General features: G+C 43.1%; 1 protein-coding gene across 1 annotated transcript in view; it reads right to left on the reverse strand.

The window, feature by feature from the left end:
• Window positions 1-523: 523 nt before the first annotated feature.
• Window positions 524-26935, reverse strand: part of LOC149319908 (pancreas/duodenum homeobox protein 1-like) — a 29487-nt gene continuing 3075 nt past the window's right edge. The window contains exon 2 of the mRNA XM_089508461.1: window positions 524-966. Within this exon, the coding sequence (XP_089364587.1) occupies window positions 524-966 (443 nt within the window). The remainder of the gene's footprint in view (window positions 967-26935) is intronic.

Consider the following 26935-nt stretch of genomic DNA (forward strand, 5'->3'; position numbering starts at 1 on the left):
ATCGATGGGGAGTGCAGGGCAAAATGGGGTTGCACTGGATGACCCTTGGGGGTCCCATCTTCCAAACTCTGTGAAGCCAAAACACCACCAGTCCGTGCCTCTTTTTCGAGCACCCAGCCCAGGTCTGAAGATTTATTTAGACCCAACAATCACCGTTTCCAAAAAAACCAGTCCAAAACCAAAGACCCTTCTCGTTCTCCCTGGCATGGCTCAGTGCTCTGGGATGCTGGGATTTCTAATTTGGTCATTTGGAGAGCTGGGGGCGCCTGCAGCAAGAGAAACAGACACAGCAAGTTTGGAAAGGGATCCCAGAAGCCCCGCTTTTCCTGCCTCCAGCAGCCATCAACCCCATTTCTCTTTCACTTTCTGCCCCTCTCCCTGCCAGGGATGCTCCGGAGTGGCACCAGAGTCACTCCGGAGTCCATGATTGTGTCAAGGGTCTCAATATCGGGGTCGAGGATGGAGGTGGAGAGATAGGGGCCCCTAAGGAAGTCGCATGTCTCTCCTCCTCCGGATCCCGTTCTCATCGCGCCTCCTGCGGCTGCCCTCGCGGGGAGATCCCGGTGGGGGGTGGGATCAGGCCTCTAGGGACCCCCTTCCCCACAACCTGGTTCCCTTTGTCCTCCTTGTCCTCCTCTGCCTCCTCTGGGCCCGAAGGCAAGGGCTCTCCGGAGGAGACGGCGCAGTCCTGTTCGGGGGCCTGGATGCTCCTCCCGTCCCCTGCAGCGCCCCCCGGCCCGGCTCCTCGCTTCTTGTCCTCCTCCTTCTTCCACTTCATCCTCCGGTTCTGGAACCAGATCTTGATGTGGCGCTCCGTCAGGTTCAGCAGGACGGCCAGCTCCACCCGCCGAGGCCGAGAGATGTACTTGTTGAAGAGGAACTCCTTCTCCAGCTCCAGCAGCTGCGCCCGAGTGTAGGCCGTCCGCGTCCGCTTGTTCTCCTCGGGCTCCGCCGCGTAGGATCCGCCTGCAAGAGAGGCAGCAGGGAGCATGGGTCAGGAGAGGGAGACTGGCACTCAGGGCCTCAGAGGAGGAGGGCTGGGAAGGGTCGGGATATATAGCATTGATCAGAAGAGGGAGACTGACACTCAAGGCCTCAGAAGAGGAGGGCTGGGAAGGGTCGGGATATATAGCATTGATCAGAAGAGGGAGACTGACACTCAAGGCCTCAGAAGAGGAGGGCTGGGAAGGGTCGGGATATATAGCATTGATCAGAAGAGGGAGACTGGCACTCAAGGCCTCAGAAGAGGAGGGCTGGGAAGGGTCGGGATATATAGCATTGATCAGAAGAGGGAGACTGGCACTCAAGGCCTCAGAAGAGGAGGGCTGGGAAGGGTCGGGATATATAGCATTGATCAGAAGAGGGAGACTGGCACTCAAGGCCTCAGAAGAGGAGGGTTGGGAAGGGTCGGGATATATAGCATTGATCAGAAGAGGGAGACTGGCACTCAAGGCCTCAGAAGAGGAGGGCTGGGAAGGGTCGGGATATATAGCATTGATCAGAAGAGGGAGACTGGCACTCAAGGCCTCAGAAGAGGAGGGTTGGGAAGGGCCACCATGAAAGAACCAGACCAGATCAGCAAGGGTAAAGATAGAGTAAGGCTGGTGGCACAGTTGTTAAATACTGCACCCACAAGGATTGAGTTCCATCCCAGGCAGGGCTCCAGGTCCACTCAGCCTTCCAAGCTTTCTTTGGCTGCTAAAATGATGGGGCCAACCGGCTTACATAATGCCTGGAATATGTTAGGAGTTAGAGTCAGGGGTATAGGTAGAGGGCACTGCCACACCCAGATAAGAATCCTGTTTCCCCAATGAACTTTTTCTTCAGTCCCAAAATCTCTGGCATTCCAGAGCAGAACACTGAACACCATTCCCACTTCAAACTCTTACTTTTGCAGTGCTTGCCTTCCTCTGGAAACTCTGCCTGTCCTTTTTCTTTGAACGCCTCAACTGTATTTCTAAATACATAAAGAGATCTTGTAGCACCTTTGAGACTAACTGAAAGAAAGAAATTGGCAGTATGAGCTTTCGTAGACTTCAGTCTACTTACATCTCGGGAAAGAGATGGAACAGTCCAGGAAAGCTCATGCTGCCAGTTTCTTTCTTTCGGTTAGTCTCAAAGGTGCTACAAGATTTCTCTGTGTATTGATTGTACAGACTCAGGCGGCTATATCTTTGTATTTCTAAGTGCTCAAATGAAGTTGTTACAATGACAGAAATTTGGGGCCTAATTTCATTTGAGGGGCAGAGATTCTTATGAGGGGGCACAATCTCCTCATTTTGCCTTCCCTGTAGCTGTACTCTGTAGCTGGTTGTAATTAAAAAAACATGACTTTTAACAAGCCCCGCAGTTACTGTAGCACTACAATAAGTTGTACAATGCTAGCTCCAAACATATAAACCTCAGTTCTATTAATCCTGATTAGGGTAGAACCGGTGAATCAATTGCATTTACCTATATGTTGACTCAACATTCAGCAATTGACTGGATGGATCTACTGTGGGTGTGACTAACCAATGGGACCCCAGCCATTGGTTTTTTGTGGGTTTTTTTCAGGCTATGTGGCCCATGTTCTGAAAGAACTTATTCCTGACGTTTCACCTGCATCTGTGGCTGGCATCTTCAGAGAATGCTGGCATGGAGGTGTGGGGGGTATATGCTGTATATACTCGACTATAAGTCAACCTCATGTATAAATTGAGAGCAGGTTATGGGGCCAAAACTATGGGTTTTGAAATGACCCATAGATAAGTCAAGGGTAATATTCAGGGGCACATAACAATGGATTTAAAGGAATGCCAAAAAACGTGCAAAATTCCAGCAGCCATAACTGTTTGTGCTCATCCTAGTAACCCTCCGCTGAAGAAGTCTTGCCAAGAAAAAAAAAGAGTTGCAATAAATCGGAGTTGACTTTTTAAGGGCTTTAAGGACAAGGCAAACTGAATAAAAAAGAATTCGGCATCTCCAAGACCGAAAGGAATAAAGGACTAGGAAGTTTTCTCAGAAAGAAATGTGGAGCATTGTGGAGCAAGTAAGGCTAGATCCTTAAACATGAATGCTCATTGCATTCGAACTGGAATTTGCATGTGGCAGTCTATCAGGCAATAACGTTACACCCCATAGATAGCCATTGGATTATACTTCCAATTCCCCTTGTCTGATAGGCTATACGCATTTAAACCCTGAGACGCAGAAGACCAGGAGTCTTTGCAGAGCAGCAATGGAGACCCCCAGACTGTTTTTTAGATACAAGTATTTGTTCAGGATCTTTGCACTCGTAGTTTGAGCTGGGATTGCAGCCCCCCGAAACGGAAAGTGCTACAAAGCAACAAGAAAATTACAGCCACTTATAAAATAACTGGCCTGGAGCGCTCACTCTAGCGTTAGTAACTCACTTTGTTCCAAAACTCTGGAAAATCAGTTTACAAAGGGCTCTTGCAGCACCTTTGAGACAGAAAGGAGCTGGCAGCATGAACTTCGGGAAACCTAATGCGGCCAACTCCTTTCTTTCACTTAGGTCCCAAACACACTGCAGAAATAGTTTGAGACCGTTTTAACAGCCCTGGCTCAGTGCTAGGGAATCCTGGGAGTTGTAGTCTATTGTGGCCCCAGAGCTCTCTGACAGTTTATCAATACTGCTTCATTTCTGGGCATTTTCCACCGATTCCCTCCACAAAGCTTTCCCTCCCCAGATTTTCTCTTTGCACTGTAATCTATAGGGGAACCTCAAGACTGCAAATGCTTCCTACTTGTCCCATTGATTTCTGCGTCCTAAAATAAAGCCCCATCCCCCAAAGACCCCCGCCTTAAAAGCTACTCGGGGCAAGAATAGGATGCGGCATTTAATTCTGTGATAACCACGCACACTTATCCGGAACAAGGCTTTACAAAGAGAGCACAGTTTACTTCCAAGGAACCATCCATTAGGAATGTGCAGTGAGATGCAAAACCAAAACAGCGTATTCAAAGAGGTGTTTTGGATTACAGAGGCCATCATCCCCAACCAACATGGCTAATGATCAGAAGGTATGGGAGTTGCAGTCCAAAAAGGTCTGGAGGACACCAACTACCTTATGCTTACATCTCATTCCGTAGTGCCAAAATATAATCTGCCCTAATATTCTGTTTAAATATTTAAATATTACTCAGGTGTCGGCATTTTCCAGATTTCTAGATTTCCGACTTTTTCTTTTCTCCCCCCCCCCCCTTCACTCCTTTGAAGTTTTCACTGTTTATTGTAAAAATCCAAAGAGATCAGATGGATTCCTGGGATCGGGAGATCCCAAAGTGTTTGGAATTTGGTTAATAAATCTCTTTCTTCTTGTCTGAGATGTTGAAGGCAGTCTTTACGCTTTTTAAAAATATTATATTATGTTTTATTATTATAATTTAAGAAATATATAATAAATAAATAATAAATAATAATAAGGTAGTCTATATGCAAAGTTTTTTTCTCTTTGAAAACTTTAAGCAAAGAGAATCTGACTCTGTGTGTATGGTTCACACACACACACACACACACACACACGCACGCAAAGATGGGGCAGGAGGGAGGGTGAGTGGGTGGTTTAAACTACACTTCGATTTCTAGGAAGTTTAAACGTGGAGGAAAGAGAGATTTCTTCCCATCGAATGGAAACAGAATACTTGCACTTTTTACTTGGACACGTCCTTTTTTTCTGGAACATCAGCTGAACCACACCGCGATCCTGCCAGAGGTAACCACGTTGCATGTTACAATCCGTAGTAGGGCATTAACTAGAATTTGGTTGGGTTGCGTGCCTTCAACAAGTCGGTTCTGAGTTCTGGCGACTCTAAGGCGAACCTATTAGGGAGTTCTCTTGGCAGGTTTCATCAGAAGGGGTTTGCCATTGTTATCCTCTGAGGCTGAGAGAGTGTGACTCGCCCAAGGTCACCCAGTGGTCTTTCATGGCTAAGCAGGGATTTTAAACCTGGTCCCCAGAGTCATAGTCCAAAGCTCAAACCCCTAGGCCGGCTGGCTCTCCATCTCAAGTCTCAGAATGGCGTTCATCTTCTAGAGTTCCCAGAAAGTCTTTCTGTTCTGTTCTTCTGTTGACTTCGATTCTTCTCAGGGTGGTCAGAGGTCCTCCTTTTCCAGGACATGCCCTACATTTCAGCCTTCTGTCCAGGAGGAATTCCACAATGTCCTCCATTTTGAGCAAGACTAAGAAGCAAGCATTTACACTTAGCTTTGATTTGGGCATGTCTTCCATGGTTTCTTGAGAGTCCTACATTTTGCGGCCCCTTGTCCGCCTTCACAGTAAGGACCTCTGGCCGCTCTGCTCCCACTGGCTTCCCTGCGACTTCCATCCCAGGGAAACACTTCAGTTTGAAAAATGCTGTGGGTCTCACGTTCTCCTGACACGTGAAAGATCCCGGGCCACAACGGGATTTTGAGAGCAATGTGTTTTGGATTTATTATATGATTTTAGTGTGGTTCCCGACTTTACAAGTAAATCTCACCTCCGAGCAAATTCGGAGTTTTCTCGAATTCTGTGCAACGGATACAATGACTTTTTAAAACTTCCGTTGCAATTGTAACAAAGTTTAATTATTATTTTTTAACTTTTGCAATTAACGGGTTTTTCCCCTGTCTTTTTAAAACCATCCTGACTTTTTCAGTCATTGTAACCCGCCTTGAATCCCATTGTAAGGTAAATCCTTGCAATCAAATCAAATGAAAACCCGACAGCCTAAAACACCCGCGCGGCGCGACCGCTAAAAAACGTTGGCTTTGCCTTTTCTTCCCGAAAGTGGAAAGGCGGCATATAAATTTCTCTAACAAATAAGCATTTCAATGTTCCTGGATTTGGATGGCGGCGACGGTGGGGTCATTTGCCTTTTACTCATAATGGGAAAGAGATTCCCACAATCCGCTGCTATGTATGGCAGCATCATTTGCTCTCCAGTATCTTGGTTTGAGACCTGGATTTGATTCCCAGCTCGGCCATGAAACCCAATGGGCAAGAAGTCACACTCTCTCAGCCTCAGGGGAAGGCAATGGCAAACCCCGTCTTGAAGAAACCTGCCAAGAAAACTCTATAATAGGGTCGCCATAAGTCGGAAACAACTTGAAGACATCCGTCGGTTCAGTGTAGAAATCAATACCATTTATTCCCTCCCCTTCCAGACCAATTAATTTATCCCAGAGCCCCTTTCTCCAGTTTTATTCATATGCAGAGAGGTTTCGTAAAATAAAACAAATAATGAAATAAAAAACTTTTTATTTCTATCCTGCTTTTCTATGATAAAACAATCAAGGCGGCTAACAAAATATCCTCGCACAAAGTTACATCCTGCATTACAGGATCTCCCTCCCCCCCCCCTTTTAAAAAAATAATTAAACATATTACAATTAAAATTTTAGAGTTTAAGATATCTAAATAAATAAACAGAACATGGAATTTACTGGAAAAAAGGAGGACTTTTTTGTAGCACGAACTTTTACAAACTTTATAATTATTAATCTACAGACTAACATGACTATATCTTCAAATTCCAGTTTATTAACTTCGTGTTTTATTCAGGCAGGCATTTGGCGGGTGAATTTCACTTATTTAGTGCCGTGTTGCTGTCTTCATGCTTTAATGTTTTTTTCCTTGGTTTTAACTACGCTGTTTTTAACTTATGTTTTAATATTAGTAATATTTCATTAATTTTATTTTTTAAAAAACTTTTTGTATTCAAGGTTTCACTTCCCTCTTTTTACAGCATTGTAACCCGCCTTGGGTCCTCTTGTGGGAGAAAGGCAGGATAGAAATCCTTGAAATAAATAAAAAACTAGGAAAAATTTAACCTGTTAATGGTCTCCTTTTTATTTATTATTTATTATTTATTATTATTATTTTGGTGGCCCTCAAAATTGTCCATGATTTTGCAAATGATATTTTGGAGGATCAAATTTAATTAGATGCAGTATAAGTTGTTGTTGTTATTATTATTATTATTATTATTATTATTATTATTATTATTATTTTCTAATCCAATCCTGGACACTTTATGGAGGCAGAAAGATCTTGTAGGAATACATTAATGAGAAACATCCTGATTAATAAATTCACCTGTAGAAAAATAGAGTCGAACAGTACTCCTCAATGGAACAAAATAACCAAAAGTGACTGGATGGGGTTTGTTGTATAAGGACACCCATAAGTTGTCTTTAAAGAGAATATCAAATGAAGGACCTTAAGGCACTCTCCGTGTTCCTGAGATTTTGTGCATGCACTTTTCTTTTTTTCGAATTAAGTGCCACTGAACTCAATATTAGCAAATACTCTTGATAGTAAGCTTTGTCTATGAGAAGCATTGTGGTGGTTTGAGTGCATCTACACTGTAGAAATGATGCTGTGTGACGCCACTTTAACTGCCATGGCTCCATCCTACAGAAACCAGGGATTTGTAGTTTTACAAGGCCCTAGCGTTCTTTGACAGAGAAAGATAAAGACCTTGTAAAACTACACATCCCAGGATTCCATGGGATATAATTACAGCATCATTTCTGCAATGTAGACTCAGGGAACCCAAAGTCCGAATCCGTGCACAGTCCTGGAAAGCCATTGGGTGACCTTGGGAAAGTCACACTCTCTCAGCCTCGAAGGAAAGCAATGGCAAACCTCTTCTGACCAAATCTTGCCAAGAAAAAAAACAACCCAGATAGGGTCTTCATAAATTGGAAACTACTTGAAGGCACACAAAGTCCCTATATGTACCAGTCGTTTTCAAAGAGAGAAGACATGATACCAATGGGGCTAAACCCTTTGAGATTTCATGCAGATTAGAAACAGGAGGGATCATCTCCTGCTGAATTTAGTGGGACTGATTTGAGAATAGATATGCAGCAGACCCACTTGTACCAGACTTGACCAAGTTAGACCTCTCAGGCTGCACCCGCACTGCAGAAATAATCTGGGTTGATACCACTTTATCATGGCTCAATACTATGAAATTCTGGGAATAGTAGTTTGTTGTGGGACCAGAACACTCTGACAGAGAAGGCGAAGTGACAAAACTACAATTCCCAGAATCCCATAGCATTGAGCCACAACAGTTAAAGTGGTGTCAAACTGGATTATTTCTGCAGTGTAGATACAGCCTCAATGGGCTTGCTTCCAAGACCAGACAGAATCATATATAAAATGTGAATGACAGATATCCATCATACAAGGAAGGTCTGAATTGGTTCTAACTAGCACCCAGCAACCAGTTTATGGTTAACACTGTTTAGCAAAGTGGATTAGCAAAGTGACCTCAATGCAGGATTACTCCTCTATGTCACTCCCATGTATCAAACACACTTGAAACCTGAGGGACCTTGTATAAAAGTGTGTGCCAGCAGTTAAAAATTGCAACCAAGGCTGGCTTTACCTTTAGGTACAGTAAGGTAGCTGCTTCAAGCATCAGTTTGTAGATGCCAAGGAAAGGTAGCACATTGTTACTGACTTAAATTCTACTATTGTATTTATACTGACAGATAATGGGAGTTGTACTTGTGGGGTGATCTGCTTTGCTGTGCCAGAATAACTTGGCTGATTTGGGGTATTATCTACCTTGAGCTGGCTGTGTTACAAAAGGCAGCATTTGTTTTTCTGTGTCACGCAGTCAAATGCCTTGAGCCTGTCTTGGTTAGAATAATATAATCTTAGAGATGAAAGGGATCACAAATGCCCTTCTGCCATGCAGGAATACACAAGTAATGCGCTCCCGAAAGATGCCAATCCAACCTCTGCTTAAAGACTTCCAAAGATGGGAGAGTTCACCACCTTCCTAGGCAATCTATTCTACTTTTGAACAGTTCTTACGTTAAACAAACAACAAACGTGTTCTTCCCAATGTTTAGGTACAAGCCAGTGTAGTGTTGTGGTCTGAACATTGGACTATGGCCTTGGAGAGCAGGGTTCAACAACAACAACAACCAACAGCAAATGTTTAGGTGGAATGCCTTGTCTTGCAGAACCAACTGTTTAGTCTGGTCATATGTATGCGAGAGAGTCAAAATATGCACAGTGTTGCATTTTGTTTCCTGACACCAATGTCTCTGGCAGACATGGTTGCTTTATCACACGTGTGGCTATTCTATTTTCTCTTGCAATTGCTCCCCAGAAATCCATGTACCATTGTTTCTGGTGGCCTTCAAGTCTGCTTCACACTCTTTATGCTAGCGAAACTACAGCTGAGTATCTAGCAGTACATGCCATATGAAAATGATCCTTCAAAATACTTAGTGACTGGACCTTGCTGAACTTGGTGGGCAGGCGCATCATTTGATTCCATGCTGGATAGGGACTGAACATCTTTACTGGTGCCCCTCATTTTTGTCGGAAGTAAAGAAAGTCTCAGTGCTCATTTCTTTAGTAATGAGGGGTAGAGAGGGAACTTCCTTAACTGCCTGTCTTGTTTCTCTCTCTATGCTCCATAGTTTAATTCCTGGAGGTCACTTCATCTGACCCTGTTTTGTCACTTAAAAGTAAGTGTGAGTTTTTACAACTCTTGTTTTGTTCCTTAGCAAGGATCCATGAAATAGGCTTCTTTGCCTCAGGATGCCATCCTCCACATATCTACATGCATAGGAGTCAGCTCTAGGGACCTGATAGCATGGAAAATTGAGGATGATTTGGCCTAACTGGTTTTCTGAAGCGGGAGAAGAATGCAGGGAGCGAGGGAGGAAGAAAATTCTGGCAGTGGAAAGTTAAACTTAACTCATAAATGGAGGGTAGTTGAACCTCACTGCAGAGAAGTAAGCACTGAAATCAATAAGTGTACTGTCAAATGCCAGTTTCTAAATTAATTAACCAGATAGTCTGAAATGAATGACTCAAAAATTTGGTCATTCAACGATTTATGGAACTGATTTAATACACTGTAGTTAAAGCAGTGTGGCTTAATGGTTTGAGTGTTGGCCTATGACTCTGGAGACCAAGGTTTGATTCCCAGCTTGGACATGGAAACCCACTGGGTGACTTTGGCCAAGTCACACTCTCTCAGCCTCAGAGGAAGGCAATGGCAAACCTCTGAACAATTCTTGCCAAGAAAAGCCCATGCCTTAGGGCTACCATAAATCAGAAATGACATGAAGGCACACAACAACAACAAAGGCGATAAACTGCATTAGGCTTTAGTAACAGAACAGGAAGTTGGAGCAAAAGACTATCCACCAACACCTACACATGTATATTAGCTCAGTAAAAGAATCAAAACACAATCTCCTTTTAAAAAGAACTTAAGAGCATAGTTTTTTGTGGGTTTTTCGGACTATGTGGCCATGTTCTAGCAGAGTTTCTTTCTGACATTTCTCCAGCATCTGTGGCTGGCATCTTCAGAGAATGTTTATTCACAATCTTGTGCATAATTCATAGATAGTTCGCCTTCTGCATCAATGGATTTTTTTATCTGTGATTTCAACCATCCACAGCTTGAAAATATTTTTTTTTAATTCAAAAGCATATCTTGATTTTCCCATGTTATATAAGGAACACCATTTTACTATGCCATTATCTTCAGTGGGACTTCAGCATCCACAGATTTTGGTATCCATGGGGAGTCCTGGAACCAAACCCCAGTGGATACCAAGGGCCCACCGTACACAGTTTCAACTTGCTGATGAAGACAGAAAGAAGTAGAAAGTCTGTTTTTCAGGTGCTTCAGGAAGAAAGGGAGCTTGTGGAAACACAAACAGGAAATTACCACAAGCATGCATTCCTAAAGGTAGAGAGAGACAACATACACACTCTCTCAGCATATGAAAGTTGCTATACCCAGCAACAAACTGGATGTTTTTATCAAATGCATCTTCATGTAAATGCTTGTAAGAAACAAATTAGTTTTGGAAAATATTCTTTGTTTCTTTTTCTATAGTAGAGGTAGGTTGTTGTTGTTGTTATTGTTGTTGTGTGCCTTCAAGTTATTTCTGACTTATGGCAACCCTAAGGCAGACCTATCCTGGGGTTTTCTTGGCAAGATTTGTTCAATGGAGGTTTGCCATTGCCTTCCCCTGAGGCTGAGAGGATGCACCTTGCCCAAGGTCACCTGGTAGGTTTCATGGCCAAGCTGGGAATCGAACTCTGGTCTCTAGAGCCATAGTCCGACACTCAAACCACTATGCCACGCTGGTACATGTATATAAACCTTTGTCTGGACCTCTTTTAAAAAAGGTATTCCCACCCATGTGAGAGTGAAAGGAAAATGCCTCTTCTGAAATAGAGCCAGCCATCTATATTTTTTATAGTCAAAATAATTAATTTTTTTACGTGGAAAAAGACATTCTGGCTTATTCCTTTGGGATGCCCTATTAGTTGATCAAAAAGGTCTACAGATTAATTCAATAAATATGGAAAAAAAATCTGGTGGATACAGATCTGCTGTTTTACTGCCATAAAGCACTTGTGGTTGTTTCTGTTTTTTAAAAAAATTGTCTGCATACTGCCTAGAGAACTTGAATTCTCTGATCTTTTAAAATATTATTTTTAAAATATAAAATAGAGCCTGCTTAGGACTGTGCTTGGGTCCTGTGTAAGGAGAAAGTCAGGCGAATTTAAATAAAATACAATCCTATATATGTTTATCTGGAAGTTAGTCACATTGAACTTAGTATGACTTATTTAGGTAGGCATAGGAAAGAAACAGTCTAGTTTTCTTTCCTGTTATGTTCACTGCATATATGTCTTCTCAGAGAGGCATAGACATGATAGAAAAGATAAACAATATGAAATTATTGTTTGTTGTTAACTGTCCTCAAGTTGACTTAGACACATGGTGGCTTCTCATGAACCTCTTTGCTCAGGTTCTTCAGGCCCAGTCCCATACCTTCTAATGCCTGTCTAGCAGGGACGTAGCCAAGATTTTGAGAAGGGGGGGGGGGGTCCAGACTAAGTGCCACCATTTTGAAGGGCTGAAAGCCCCCCCCCACACACACACACAGAAAGAGGGTCGAGCCTTTACCTCAGGAAGGGGGAAGAGGGGAAGAAGGGGAGGGGGCTGCTCCTCTTCCGTGCCATTGCCAAAGGCTCCTCAGGTTCATTCACGGGAAAGGAGAGGCAAGAGAGCTGTCTTTGCGGGAAGGAACAATAAAACAACTCGGGGCAGGGAAGTTTGTCCTTGGAGTGAAGGCAAGGGGAGGAAAAAGAGAAAAGAGGGCTTGCTCCCTGGCATCCTCCTCTCAGGGCTCCTGCTGCCCTGGTGCCTTCCCCAAAACCCAAATGCGCGGGGAGCTCTGGCTGAAGCAGGAGCAGCAACCAGGGCATGGTCCCTTTTCAGGGGGGGGGGGGGTCCTGCCTCATCCTCTGCTCTCTGGAGGGCAACCTGCATGTGGAGGGGGGCAGGGAAGGGAGAGGAAGAGAGAGTACACCAAATAGAGCGAAAGAGGGAGAGAAAGAAACCACAGCCACACCTAGACTTCAATCTACTTCCTTAGATGCATTTAGATGCAATAATAAGAATAACATGTAGAGAGATCTTGCAGCACCTTTGGGACTCACTGAAAGAAAGAAATTGACGGCATGAGCTTTTGAAGACAGTCTACTTCTTCAGATGCATTTAGATGCAACAACAACAACAATATGTAGAGAGATCTTGTAGCCCCTTTGAGACTAACTGAAAGAAACACATTGGCAGCATGAGTTTTCCTAGATGTCAGGTTTCCTAGCATTTTCCTCAGATGCATTTAGATCCAATAATAATAATAATAAGTAGAGAGATCTTGCAGCACTTTTGAGACTCACCGAAAGAAAGAAATTGGAGCATGAGCTTTCCTAGACTTCAATCTACTTCCTCAAGTGCATTTGTGGCTTGCAAAAGATCACCCAGTGGCTTTGTATGGTCCAGTTGGGAATCAAACCCTGGACTCCAGAGTCATAGTACTCCAGTGATCAAACCACTATGGAGTAGGAGAATTAAATAGGGCAGCTATGGGCCATTTGTGGCCATGGGTCATTGTTTTGTGGTCCTCCCATCCATCCTCCCCAATTCCAAAATAATAATAATAATTATTATTATTATTATTATTATTATTATTATTATTACCCAACATTTATATCCTGCCTTTCTGTCAAAGTGGGACCCAAGGCGGCTAACAACACATAGAAAACACATTAAAACAACAATGAAAATCGTAAAAAATACATTTAAAAATTACAAATATAAAATACAAATATAAAATTCCAGAGGTTAAAATCAGCCAAACCCATGCATCAAGAGGGTGGTGAAATGAGGAGGGGGTCTTTGGCTAAGAGAGAGGAGAGAAGGAGTGAAAGACACTCTGTACATGCTCAGGTACCCACTGATTCTAAGACTGAGTATTGAAACAATAATTCTGAGGTTCAGAGGCTTGGTGGCCTTCCCTTCAACACAAGCAAGGTCCCTTCCAGAAAGAAAATGGAGAGGGGTGGGGAGTGGGTTTAACTCATGGATAACCACTGGGCGACCATGGGCAGGTCACACTCTCTCAGCCCCAGAGAAGCAGCCTCTGGAAAAATTTGCCAAGAAAACCCCATGATAGATTTGCCTTAGGGTTGCCATGAGTCAGAACCAACTTGCAAATAGCATCAGCAAAAGAGCTCCAAAGCTGCATCCACACTGCAGAAATAGTGCAGTTTGAAAACACTTTAACTGACTGGCTCCATGCTATGGGATCCTGGGATTTGTAGTTTTGGGAGCTATTTAGCCATCTCTGCCAGCCACAAGAATCTGTAGTGCAATTCCCAGATCTCCTCATCATTTCATCATTTATTTCATTTCTGTGCCACCTTTTCCCCCAGAAAAGGACCCAAGGCAGTTTGGTTTTTATGGTTGACACCACTTTAACTTCCATTATAGTTCTGTGCTATGGAATCTTGGGATTTGTAGTTTGAGGAGCTGTTTAGCCATTATTATTATTATTAAGCTTTATTTCTATAGCGCTGTAATTATACACAGCGCTGTACAAAGTCGGTAAAATTAGGAGTAAATAAAAGCCTGCCCAAGGCGTACATTCTAAGATAATAACAATTAAAAGAGGAATAGATAAAATTACCATATAGAAAGGAAAAAAAAAAAACCAGGTGCCACAACAAACTTCAAATCCCAGCATTCCACAGCATGGAGCCAAGGGCAGTTAAAGTGGCATCAAAATGGATTGTTTCTTTAGTGCAGATGTAAACAGAGTCTTTCCTCTCAAGCTGTTCACATCAGATAAATTCAGATTGATAAAATAAAGTGCAGCTGCTCAAGCAATTAGCGGCAGCCACTCTGTTCATGCTCAGAGACACTCTGTTCATATTCTGAGACACTCAGAGGGGGGCAAAAAAGGAGCTACTTGAGGATGAGCTTATGAAACATGAATGGGTTTAATGGTTGGACTCAAGTAGCTTCAATATATACCATTATATATATATAAACATACCAAACTCCAAAATACATCTAGTCCTCACCATTTTGGATAAGGGAGATTCAACCTGTAGTTGATTGTTGTTATTAGAAGTCACCTTTTCTTTCTTTGATATTTCCTTTTAGAGCCTTCCTTCTCCCTTCCTTCCTTTTTCTTCCTTTCTTCCCCTTCCTTCCTTCCTTCCTTCCTTCCTTCCTTCCTTCTTTCTTTCTTTCCTTTCTCTTCCTTCCTTCCTTTAGTTCTCCCTCCCTCCCCTCGTTTTTCCTTCCTTTTTTCTGTGTGTCTTCCTTCCCTCTTCTTCCTCCTCCTCCTCCTCCTCTCCCGGACGGAGACCTTTTTTGGCAAAAGCCCAGAGGAGGAGGGAGAAGGAAAGAGGGGCAAAGATGTTGCTGGGAGGGAGACCAGCCCTCTCCCCTCCCTCCCTCTCTCTCTCCTGAGTCTGCTCCGACGGAAGGAGGAAGCAGGAGGAAGGAGCTTGAACAACAGGCACTGCCCCCACCTCAAGGCTCCCTCCCTCCCTCTCTCTCTGAGCCTCCCTCTCCCTGAGACTTCCCCCCCCCCTTTCCCTCTCTATCTAAGTCCCTGCTTTTGATGGAGAGGAGGGGGAGGGGGAGGAAGGAGCTTGATAGGGGGGGGGGGGGTCCTGAGGAGGAGGAGTGGAAGCCGGACTAGTATGAAGGAACCGAAAGGGAAAGGAGTCACAGGGACTCCCTCCCCCCCCCCCTCTCTCTCTCTCTCTCTGAGCTTGCAATTGGCTCCCTCCTCCCTCCCCCCTCCATTAAAGCCACGGAGCAGAGGGAAAAGGGGAACTTTTGTTTTGTCTTTCCTCTGTTCCCTCGCTGTGGTTTTAATGGAGGGGAGGGGGGAGGAAGGAGCTTGAACGCCCCCAGGGCCTGATAGGGGGGGTTCCGACCCCCCAACCCCCCCCCCCGGCTACGTCCTTGTGTCTAGCCATCTGACATGTGGTCTTTCTCTCTTTCTACTGCCTTCCGTGTTTCCTAGTATCATTGCCTTTTCTAATTATTCGTTTTTTTCATGATGTGGCAATAGTTCTACAGCCTCAATTTAATCATCTTGGCTTCTAGAGAGAGTTCAGGCTTGATCTGCTCTAAAAACCATTTGTTAGCTTTCTTGCACATTTGTGGTATCCCTAGTACTTTTCTCCAGCACTACATCTCAAATAAGTTTGTTTTCTTCCTATCAGCCTTTTTTCACTGTCCAGCTCTCACATCCATACATGGTGATGGGAAATACAATGGCTTGAAAGATCCTCACTTTAGTGTTCAGAAACAGGAGATATTATAGGATAATTTAAGTTTCCTAAGGCTTCAGCCTTTAGTAAGGAAACAAAAATATTGAAATATCCAAAATGTCAAAGCCAAGCCTGTTAGGGTCTAGCTTTAAATTAGCAGAGTAGCTATGGGCCCGTACAGACAGGCCAAAATAAAGCTGCTTCGGGTCACTTAGGACTGGAGCGTGGCTTTGGCATGGCTTCTGGCCTCTTAAGAGGCATGCAGCATTTAAACAGCACACCTCCAAAGTGACCTGAAGCAGCTTTATTTTGGCCTGTCTGTTCGGTCCCCATGCTTCCCTAAGAACTGAGACTGACTTCAAAAACAACACAAATAGCTTGTGGTTCAAAACAAAAGTTTACTAACTGTTTTAATCTATATATACATATATAGAGAAAAGTCTGCATGCAGGAAATCCCTATCTATCTAAAGAGGGGGAAAGAGAATACAAAAAATCTTCCAACAGATATATAAGGCACATAGTTGGGGGGATTAATATTTGGTTCTTTGATTACTATATTCATGAATTGCTCATAATCCATCTTTAATAAATGTTTGATTGTTTTAGAAATTGTTATTGGCTGTTCCATACTATTTGTATGTTTTGCTTTCATATTTATAACATGCCTGTGTAACTTGAAGCAAATCGTCAATCTGGCCAAAGTTAACTGGGAGTCAATGTTAGCATAGGGTCAGAACATGAATAATTATCAATAACAGCATTGCCCTGTCATGCCAAATGTTAGTTTCACCAGTTAGATTTTGAATGGAAATGATTAATTTTAACACCCCAAACTAGAGTCTTGGACTTATAAAACTACCTTTCTGTTCACTTGTTCTAGGCTACTTGGCATTATGTGATACTTTTGACAGGTACCTGATAAGAAAAACCTTGTCAACTGATGTCAACTGCTAAATGCTAACTAGGGCTGGGTGCAGGTCAAGCTGCTATCAGATGCCACCAAGAGTGAAAGGCCATCACATTCCAAGCCAGTTGTCAAAATGTTTATTTAATATATATCATGCTTTCCTCCCCAAAAAAGGACTCAAGGTGTCTTACAACAAAAATCAAACACGATCAGAGGGGTAGCTACAAGGAGATATAATGAGAACATTGTGCCCCCCATAAGAACTTTACTCCCAAATGAAATTTTCCTCCAGTCCCCAAATTTCTAGCATCGCAGTAGCTTAAAATGTCCGTTAAACATTTTAAAAGATGGTTTAATATTCGAAAGAAAAGGAACAGGCAAAGTGACAAATAGAATGTGGGTCCAAAACACATTGCAGAAATGATCCAGTCTGAGACAGCTTTAATTGCCTTGGTTGAATGCTAGGGAATTCTGGGAACTGTATCTTTGTGAGACATTGAACCTTCTTGGTCAGAGAGCTGTGGTGCCACAATAAACTACAACTCCCAGGAATCCCTAGCACTGAGCCAGGGCAATAAATGTGGATCTCAAACTGGATTATTTCTGCAGGGTGTTCTGGATCATGAACACAGCAAATGGAAGAGTTCTATCTGTGGATTGTTTTCAATGCTCCGCAATGCTAGAAATTTAGAAACTGAAGGAAAATTTCATTGAGAGGCAAACCCCCAAATTCATTATCACCCTGCCATAGGTCAGCACCTAATGAAGGTACATGTAAAAGCCTGATGATGCAAAGGTTTAAAAAGAACTGAATTAGCTGCCATACAAAAACAGTACAAAATCATTTCAAATACACAATAAAGACAAAAATGCAGCCCTTCCAAAACCCTTTTGCATGCTCTACTAATTGCCAAATGCATGTTTAAATAAAAAAGTATTTACTTGCAGAAAAAGAAGAGTGAATGGGTGGACTGAGGAGGCAAGCTTTCCTGTCCTGGAGGCTAGAATGTCAATATATTTCTGCTAGATACTGGTTGTCAAATAAAGGTGTCATTTGTTGTTGGGTGCCTTCAAGTTGTTTCTGACTTATGGCGACCCTAAGGTGAACCGATGATGGGGTTTTCTTGGCAAGATGTGTTCAGAGGGAGCTTGCCTTTGCTTTCTTCTGAGGCGGAGAGTTAACTTTCCCAGTGGATTTCATAGCCAAGCCCTAAGTCTCTAGAGTCTCCACTACACTGTGCAACTCTCTTAATGTCTACGTAGAGCTGTGTTGACCATATAGTAAATCCAATAACATCAAAACAATGACACCTTTCTTGGGCCAGCCAAAATGCACAATTACATGTTGCAAGCTTTGGAAGTCACACTGGCTTCTTCATCAGGCAAACAGGAGAAAGAAACTGAAGATGTTAGTCATAGGCCTGCATTTTTCTGTTTCTGGTCTTAGTTTTTTGGCCATGCAATCAGTGGTAGATTTTCAAAGTCCAGGAAATTTAATGTCCACTTGCAATTCAATGGAAAATGTTTCCTTGGAATCAAGCATGTCTCCTTCCTTTGTGAAGCCACAGGCTCCTATGTAGGTAGAAAACACTGAATTTCTCAAGAAGTCTTCATATTTTGCATCAGGAAAACTTTAGGTGGTGTAGAGGCAAAGCATGCAGAACTACATTTCCCAACAATGCCAATCTCTTTGGTATCATTAAACAGCAAAGACAGTAAGAGCTGTTTGGCAGTGCAACACACTCCCTCAGAGAGTGGTGGAGTCTTCTTCTTTGGAGGTTTTTAAACAGAGGCTGGATGGCCAATTGTCGGGATGCTTTGATTGTGATTTCCTGCATGGCAGAATGGGGTTGGATTGGATGGCCCTTGGGGTCTCTTCCAACTCTAGGATTTTAATCATCCAGTCATAGCATCTATAATTTCTGTGTAGGGTTATGAAAGCTGGGCAGTGAAGACAGCTGACAAGAAGAGAATCAACTCATTTGAAATGTGGTGCTGGAGAAGAGCTATGCAGATACCATGGACTGCTCTAGAGACAAATGAATGGGCCTTAAAGCACATCAAGCCTGAGCTCTCACTAGAAGTGAATGTGAATAAACTGAGTCTCTCCAACTTTGGAGATATCGTGAGAGGAGGTAACTCACTGGAAAAGATGACAAAGCTTGGTGAAGTGGAAGGCAGTAGGAGAAGAGGAAGGCCCCAGAGTAGGTGGATTTATTGAGTCAAGGAAGCCACCGCTGTCCTGAATTTGCCAGACCCTCAGCATGTTGAGCAGTTTAAGTTTCCTAAGGCTTCAGCCTTTGTTTAGGAAACTAAATATTTAAAGACCAAAAACATCCAAGCTAAGCCTGTTAAAGTCTACCTTTAAATCTTCAGGGTAGCCGAAAGGTGCCTTTGGTCCAAAACACACCAGAAATAACCCAGTTTGAGACTGCTTTAACTGCCCTGGCTCAGTGCTAGGGAATCCTAGGAATGGTAGTTTATTGTGGTACCAGAGCTCTCTGGCAGAGAAGGCTAAATGTTTCCCAAAACTGCAGTTCCTAGGCTTCCCTGGGACAGTTAAAGCGATCTCAAGCTGGATTATTTCTGCAGTGTGTTTTGGGACTTTGAGGACGCTTCGCTGAGAACTGAGACTGACTCAGAAACAACAAACAACAGGCAGCTTGCAGCTTAACCAAAGTTTACTTATAGCTTGAATCTACATAGGCATGAGGAGGCTACATCCTAACAAAAGCTAATGAATAGTTTAGGTAAAAGAAGAAATCTTTAATCTCACCGTCTCAGATGTGGAACGAGGGAGATGGGACAGAGAGAAGAGAATCTTTGTCTTTGTCTATGAGAATAACTTCCTAAATGGAATCAGTATATAGAGAGATCTTGCAGCACCTTTGAGACTCACTGAAAGAAAGAACTTGGCAGCATGAGCTTTCCTAGACTAAAGTCTACTTTCACCAAATGCATCTGAGGAAGTAGATTTAAGACTACAAAAGCTTATGCTGCCAACGTCTTTCTTTCAGTGGTGCTACAAGATCTCTCTACATACTGATCCTACAGACTAACACAGCTATATCTTTGAATTCCTAAAAGGAAGCGAGCAGAATCACATGGTTTGTTTCTGGGTTTACAAAAGCATTTGTTTCCAGGTCATTCAGTCCTAGCACTGAGCAAATGGGAGGTTTGGATGAAAGGGAAGAGAAGAGGTTTACATGCAGGAACCTCCTCTAGCTATCTGAAAAGCACACTTGCTTTAAATAAGCAAAGAGAGAACGGGAGAGAAAATGCTGAAATCTTCCAGGAAAGCAGAGATGCCCAGGACTCTTAAAGATCTTTCATGCATGGGTTCGCTGTAAGTCCGCTCTGGGCCCCACAACAAACTCCAGCTCCCAGAATTCCATAGCCTTGAGCCAGGGCAGTTAAAGCGGTGCCAAACCGGGTTATTCCTCCCGTGTGGATGCAGCCTAAAAGTGAATTGTTTCTCCCTGAGGCAAAGAGACCCAGAGGGAGCCCCCCTCCGCCGCCCCCATTTCTCCGATCTCTTCCAACAAAAGCCCTGAGTGCAATGTTTGCCAAAAGGCGTGACCCGGACCCGATAACATTGTGGAGCCGGAGACAGGCGGCCTCGGGCCGATTGCTCCGAGTGGCGGTGCCAGGACGAAAGTAACTTGCCCAGGCCTCCAGGGAGAGAGGGCTGAGTCCAGCAAGAGCCTGGGCCTGACAGCCATGAAACCCCTGGGTGACCTTGGGCAAGTCACACTCTCTCCGACTCAGGGAAGGCAATGGCAAGCCTCCCCTGACCAAATCCTGCCTAAGAAAATCTCACAGTCTCCTTAGCGTCGCCTTGAGTCGGAAACGACTTGAAGGCACACAACAGCAAGGAAATCTGTACTTTGAGTCTCATTGATTCAGCAGGTCATCCTTGGCTGTCTGGGATGGTCTTGAAAACTATGGAACGACAGCAGATTGGTAACAATGAACTTCAACAGGGAGAAATGTAAGATACTGCCCTTAGGTAGAAAAAACCCGAAATGCACAGATATAGGATGGGGGACACCTGGCTGAATAAAACTAGGTGTGAAAGGGATCTAGGAGTCCAAGTAGACCACAAATTGAACATGAGTCAACAGTGTGATGCGGCAGTTAAAAAGGCCAATGCAATTTTAGGCTGCATTAATAAAAGTATACTGTCTAGATCAAGAGAAGTAATAGTGCCACTAAATTCTGCTTTGGTCCGGCCCCACCTGGAATATTGTGTCCAGTTCTGGGCACCACAATTCAAAAAGGACATTGAGAAACAAAGGAGGGCAACTAAAATGGTGACTTGACCCAATGGTACCTTGTGGTGAAATGTCAAAGTACTCCCAAGTGTTGTTGGGGTTTGCATGGGTCCCCTTCAATGGGAAGGAGAGAGATCATTGAAATTCAGCACATTTCAAAATAAATAAGTTCTTAAACCCTGTGGGTTTAACAAGGGTATGCTGCAAATGGGAGAATCAGAGTGGTGTAAATGGCTTTGAATGTTGGGATGGGACTCAAAGAGTGGGAATCCTACTCAGACGCTGAAACTTACTAAGTGACTTTGGGCAAGTCACACTGTCTCAGCCTCAGTGGAAGCAATGGCAAACCTCCTCTGAACAAATCTTGCCAAGAAAATCGTAGGGCAGGATGGCCACAACTCAGAAAAGACTTGAAGGTCCATAACAAGATTGGAAATGTCACCGGCTCCTAGTTGTACCTTATGTAAGGGCGAAAGTCCAGCCTGTTTGGAGGCACAAGGACAATGTACTTTTCCAGCACTTTTGAGACTGGGAAAGTATCTCAAGATACTGATTTTTAAAAATAATAATAATACAAAAACTCCCTCTTTCCTGTTTCCTATCTCTTGGCCTTTTCTGCCTTTAAGTGTCTGGGTATAGCATGACGTTGCTAACCCAAATAGCCCTTGGATTGTGGTCCATTTTAATACAGTACTCCGAAATACACTAGAATCCTCGGGGCCCCAAGAAAATACTGCAGGATGCCTAAGAGAGATTAACAACGAGGATGCCGACCAGACTCCAGGATACCTGGCAAGGCTCACCTCCATGAAAGATCTGCAGATGAATGAAGTTTTGCCTCCGCGTGAGAAGCTTCTCTCCATAGGCTGGTCTCCTTTGTAGGTATTTCTGCTCATATGTTGTTGTTGTTGTTGTTGTTGTTGTTGTGCCCTTAAGTCGTTTCCGACTTCGGGCGATCTCCCAAAGCGAACCTATCATAGGGTTTCTTTGAAAAGTTTCTTCAGAGGGGGGTTGCCATTGCTATCCTCTGAGGCTGAGAGAGTGTGACTTGCCCAAGGTCACCCAGTGGATTTATATGCTCGAGCAAGAACCCTGATCTCCAGAGTCGGAGTCCAACGCCGTCAAACAATTTCAAGTTTGCTGTCGCCTCCTTTTAATGCTGAGAGTCCAGCATTCAAAACCACCCCATCATGGTGGCTCCATTAAATACTCCCTCCAGTCCATTCCACTTTATGGCGACAGACCCAGTTCGCCCAGGAGGTTTCCAGGGCTGAGTGGAAATTCGAGCCCGGGTCTCCGGGAGTCCTAATCCAACACTGGGGCTGCATCTCCAGTGCAGAAATTACGCAGTTTGACACCGCTTTAAATTGCCAAGTTATGGAATCCTGGGACTTGTAGTTTATTGTGGCACCAGGGTTCTCTAGCTAAATGTCTCACAAAGCTACAGATCTTACACTGAACCGTGGCAGGGCAAGCGTGGTCAAACCGCGTTATTTCAACGTGCAGACGCAGGCTCAGACCCCTGCACCACACTCATGCCTTCAGTCCATTCCAGTTCAGTGCGACATGGCGTTTTTGGGGGAGGCAAGATTTGATCATAGGAGGTTTGCCCCTGTGAAGCTGAGAGTGTGTGACTTGCTCAAGGGTCACTGAGTGGGTTTCCATGTCTGTGGAGGGATTAGATCTCTGGTCTTCCATGGCCTTAGCCCAATAGTCCCCAAACTGTGCTCTTTAATGGGTTTTGGACTTCAGCTCCCAGAATCCCAGACTATTGGCCAACATGGCTGAGGCTTCTGGGAGATGAAGCCCAAAATTTCTTAAAGGGTACAGTCTGGGAACCACTGCCCTAATCCAATGCTCAAAGCACTACATTGCAACAGCTTTGTAGGTCGCATTTTCCCTACAAACAAAACCAGTCCGCAATGACTTGCTTTTCAAAGGCGGGCTTAAAAGCGCAAATGTTTGAACCACGATTTACTTCACATTTATTTGGGATTTGTTTAGGCAGCTCTGTGGGACTTCATTTAAAGTTTAGGATCAGGAGCTTGACGCCTTCCTAATGACAGAAGATGGAGTCTGTCTATTTCAACTCGCAAAGAGATCCTACTGGATTTAATGGGATTTAAAGAAAGTCAACCAACGTGGGGTTCTGGTTTTAAACCAGGACGACTTTCGTTTTCCAAACTGTGGATAAGAGAAAAAGAAGGGAATCGTTGGTCTGGGTCCTAAATGTTTTCGGTGCTGGACGTCCTACTTCCCAGGAGACCGGGGTCCAAAACACTCTGCAGAAATAATCCAGTTTGAGACCGCTTTAACCATATGCCCCAGTGCTAGAAATTGCAGTTTTGTGAGCCATTTAGACTTCTCTGTCGGAGAGTTCTGGTGTCCCAATAAACTACATTTAATCCCAGGTTTCCCTAGCACTGAGCCAGGGCAGTTAAAGCGGTCTCAAACGGGATTATTCCTGCCGTGTGTTTTGGACCCTAAACTGTGAAAGTGGAGGCCTTTGTTGTTGTGGGCTTTCAAGTCGTTTCCGACTTATGGGAGGCAAGATTTGCTCAGAGGATGATTGCCACTGCCTTCCCCTGAGGCTGAGAGAGTGTGACTTGCCATTGGTGGGAATATAGGAAATATATAGGAAATATATTCCCACCAGTGGCAAGTCACATTCTCTCAAGGTCCTTAGATATCAGACAGTAGGCCCCCACCCTCCCACCTCATAGGTGGGAGAATCCCATTGTGGGAGAAAGGCAAGATATAAATCCTTAAAATATAAAATAAAATAGTTTGTCAATAAGACCAACAGCCCCATTGACCGCAACGTCCTTGTTTAAATCCCGTTCAGTCCCATTGACTTCCTTGGGAATCCATGGGCTTCCAAAAGCTGTGGCCTAAACCCAAATTGCTGGTGACCCACTAGAGGAAACCCATTGAATCCAAGCAATTGGTCCGAGGCCAACACCTTTCAAAATAGCCAACGAAACTTCAGCAAATTGACAACCAAAAGAAACTCCACCGAGTTCAGGAGGATTTTGTTGTATCCATATGGGCCGGCTCTATTAGCCTGCTGGAGCTTTAAATCGGTTTTCTTTCCCATTTGGGACCTGCTTTATTTAGATTGTAAACCTGAGGGCAGGGAAGTGTCAAATGAACAATCTGTCAACCCTTCTAAGAGGCTTTATGGTTGAAATTGTTGTTGTTGTTGTGTGCCTTCAAGTCCTTTCCGACTTAGGGCGGCCCTAAGACCAGACTATGCTTCTGTATTGCTTTTGCGTTGTTTAACTGCATTGTTTTAAATTTGCTCTTCGCGACCTTGAGTCCCTATATTGGGAGGAAGGAGGGATATTATTATTATTATTATTATTATTATTATTATTATTATTATTATTATATCCTGCCTTAATAGTAACATTTGTTATCATAGGAGATGATGTATGCAAAATAGAAATGCACCATTTGTGCTTCATTCCTTTTATCTTTCTTACCTTTCTTTCTTCCCCTTCTTCCTTCTAAAAATCTTTTTTGTCTGTCATTTCTCTTTCTCTCTTTTCTTTCTTTCATTCCTTCCCTCATTTCCTACTTTTCCCCCTAATAGCTTTTATGTAAATGTTGCAGTTTTAAATTCAATAAAAATATATTAAAAAACAATACAAAATATTAAAATACATACATATAAACCAATTAAACAATTGTAAGGATTAAAAAAGTTATAAATTAAAATAAAATATATTAAAATAAAAACCCTTAAAATGTGTATAGCCCAGCGTTAAAAACCCAGTCCTTCTCAGAAGATAAGTAGATATAGTAGTAGTAGTAGTAGTAGTAACCATCCATAGAGGGGTTTTGTGGGGCTGAAAGTGGGCTTCCATGATCTCCAGAGCCGTAGCCCAATGCTCAAACCACTAGCCACGCTGGAAAATAGTGTATAAATACTCTAAATAAAGAAGGAAACCCAGAAGCAGCCACTTAACTATTCCCTGGGTTGCTTTGCCAGCCACGGATGGTCTCTTGGCATTTTTGGGCCATCTGTGCCCTTATAGACAGGTGAGTTACCTGCGCAGGTAAACTACTAAACAAGCCGCCAAATTCCGTGCAAGTTCCTGGTTTTGAGAGGAAAGAAATGTCGGCTGAAACTCCTTAGAGTTTCAATGTGGAGCCGAAGGCTTTCATGGCCGGCATCCATAGTTTTTTGTGGGTTTTGGGGGCTCTCTGGCCATGTTCTAGAAGAGTTTCTTCCTGAGGTTTCGCCAGCATTTGTGGCTGGCATCTTCAGAGAATTTCAATTAGAAAAATCTCTGCTGCCCTCCACCAAAGAACTCGTTAAACCAAAGGATACGCTTTTGAGAAAGATTTAAATAGTAAATTGCTGAATTTAGGGATGAAAAAAATAATAATTCTCACTCTCGAAAATTTATAAGGCTTCTTTTTAATCATCATCATCACCATCATTATAATTATAATTATATAAATATATATAATTATATATATGTACGCATGTGACTTGCCCAAGGTCACCCAGTGGGTTTCATAGCGGGTATGTATTTAGAGCAATCTGGTCATTCCTAGCAAAACCATTCTCTCTTTATTATAATTATAATTATCTATATTTATAGGATTATAATTATAATCAAGAGAAAATGTTTTTTCTAGAACAGACAAGATTGCACTAAATACATAGCCGGCATGAAACCCCACTGGGTGACCCTTGGGCAAGTCACATACTCTCAGCCTCAAGGGAAGGGAAGGGCAAACCTCCTCTGGATAAATCTTGCCCAGAAAAAACCCATAAGTAGGAAATGACTCGAAGGCACACAACACACACAAAATGTCCATCCCCTGGCGTATAAAACTGCGTAGTTCACACAGGAGGTGGGTTAAAAAGGAATAAAAGAAAGAAGTTCCTCCTCCCCCAACTCTAGACAAGAAAATATATATGTATGAGCGGAAAGAGAGGGAGACATATATATATATATATATATATATATATATATATATATTCACACACATACACACAAGTCTCCCTCTCTTTCTGCGCATACATAGATATATTCTTGTTTAGATAGTGTGTGTGTGTGTGTGTGTGTGTATACACATACATACACACACAATAAAATAATATAAACAAAACTGGAACAATAAAAAGCCTAGAGATGGTTTCAAGACAACTGGAATCCTTTATAATATTTGCCAAACGGAAAGAGGTTCATGTCAAGACAGGGGAAGCGGACTTCCAACTATGCTTCAGTCACATGACATGCTTCGATTACTTGTTCGAATAATAATAATAATAATAATTCGACATGTGTGCTCCGAGGCTTTAATGTCACGGATTGTATTGTGGGAAAGAACTGGCAGCAAAGACGAACGCTTTATCTAAGTAACATCACTAAAACGAACTGAACTACTCTCTCGGTAGCCATCAGGGAAAGTTGTTGCTCTGCCTTCGCTGGTCTACGTTTTGGCCTCTGAACTTGACAGCAGGAAGAGAAGAAATAAGGGTTTAGAAAACGGATTCAGTGCCAGGCAATTGTCGGGTCGGGTTGTGTCTCCCTTGTTCTGCACATTGGCAGCAAAGCTTGCTGTTCCTTGGTTCCTCGACCATCACGGCTAGTAATAGCCGACATGCAGTAGTCCATGCGAAAGCTCTTCAGGCTGAAAGTTTCTTTTAGTCCAAGGAAGCCTCCTAATGGGATTGACTACGACCATAACCTCCATAACCTCCCAGTACAACCTGCAGGGACCATGATCATCACATCTCCCCTTCCTTCCCTGCTTTCAATATGTTCTTTTTATTTTATATCCCAGTCTCCTCCCGACTTGGGATACAAGGCGGCTCACAACATGAATTAAAACAAACTACATCGAAGGAAGGAAGGAAAGAAAGAAAGAAAGACAGAATAAACTCTTCTAGAACATGCCCACATAGCACGAAAAAAACAAAAAACCTACGAAAGAAAAACTTTTTAAAAGAAAAAATTGCCCTACCAAGTTCCTAAAGATTATTAATTATTATTATTATTACTCCTTTTTTAGTTTATCTGCTGTTAGGAATAAGTAGTAAGTGTGGTGTAGTGGTTTGGGTGTTGCATAAAGACTCTGAGAAACCAGGAAGCCCACGCAAGT

Source organism: Sceloporus occidentalis, unplaced genomic scaffold, assembly GCF_023333645.1.
Source record: "Sceloporus occidentalis isolate IW3139 unplaced genomic scaffold, rSceOcc1.0.p SCAF_2, whole genome shotgun sequence".
In the NCBI taxonomy this organism is placed as follows: Eukaryota; Metazoa; Chordata; class Lepidosauria; order Squamata; family Phrynosomatidae; genus Sceloporus; species Sceloporus occidentalis.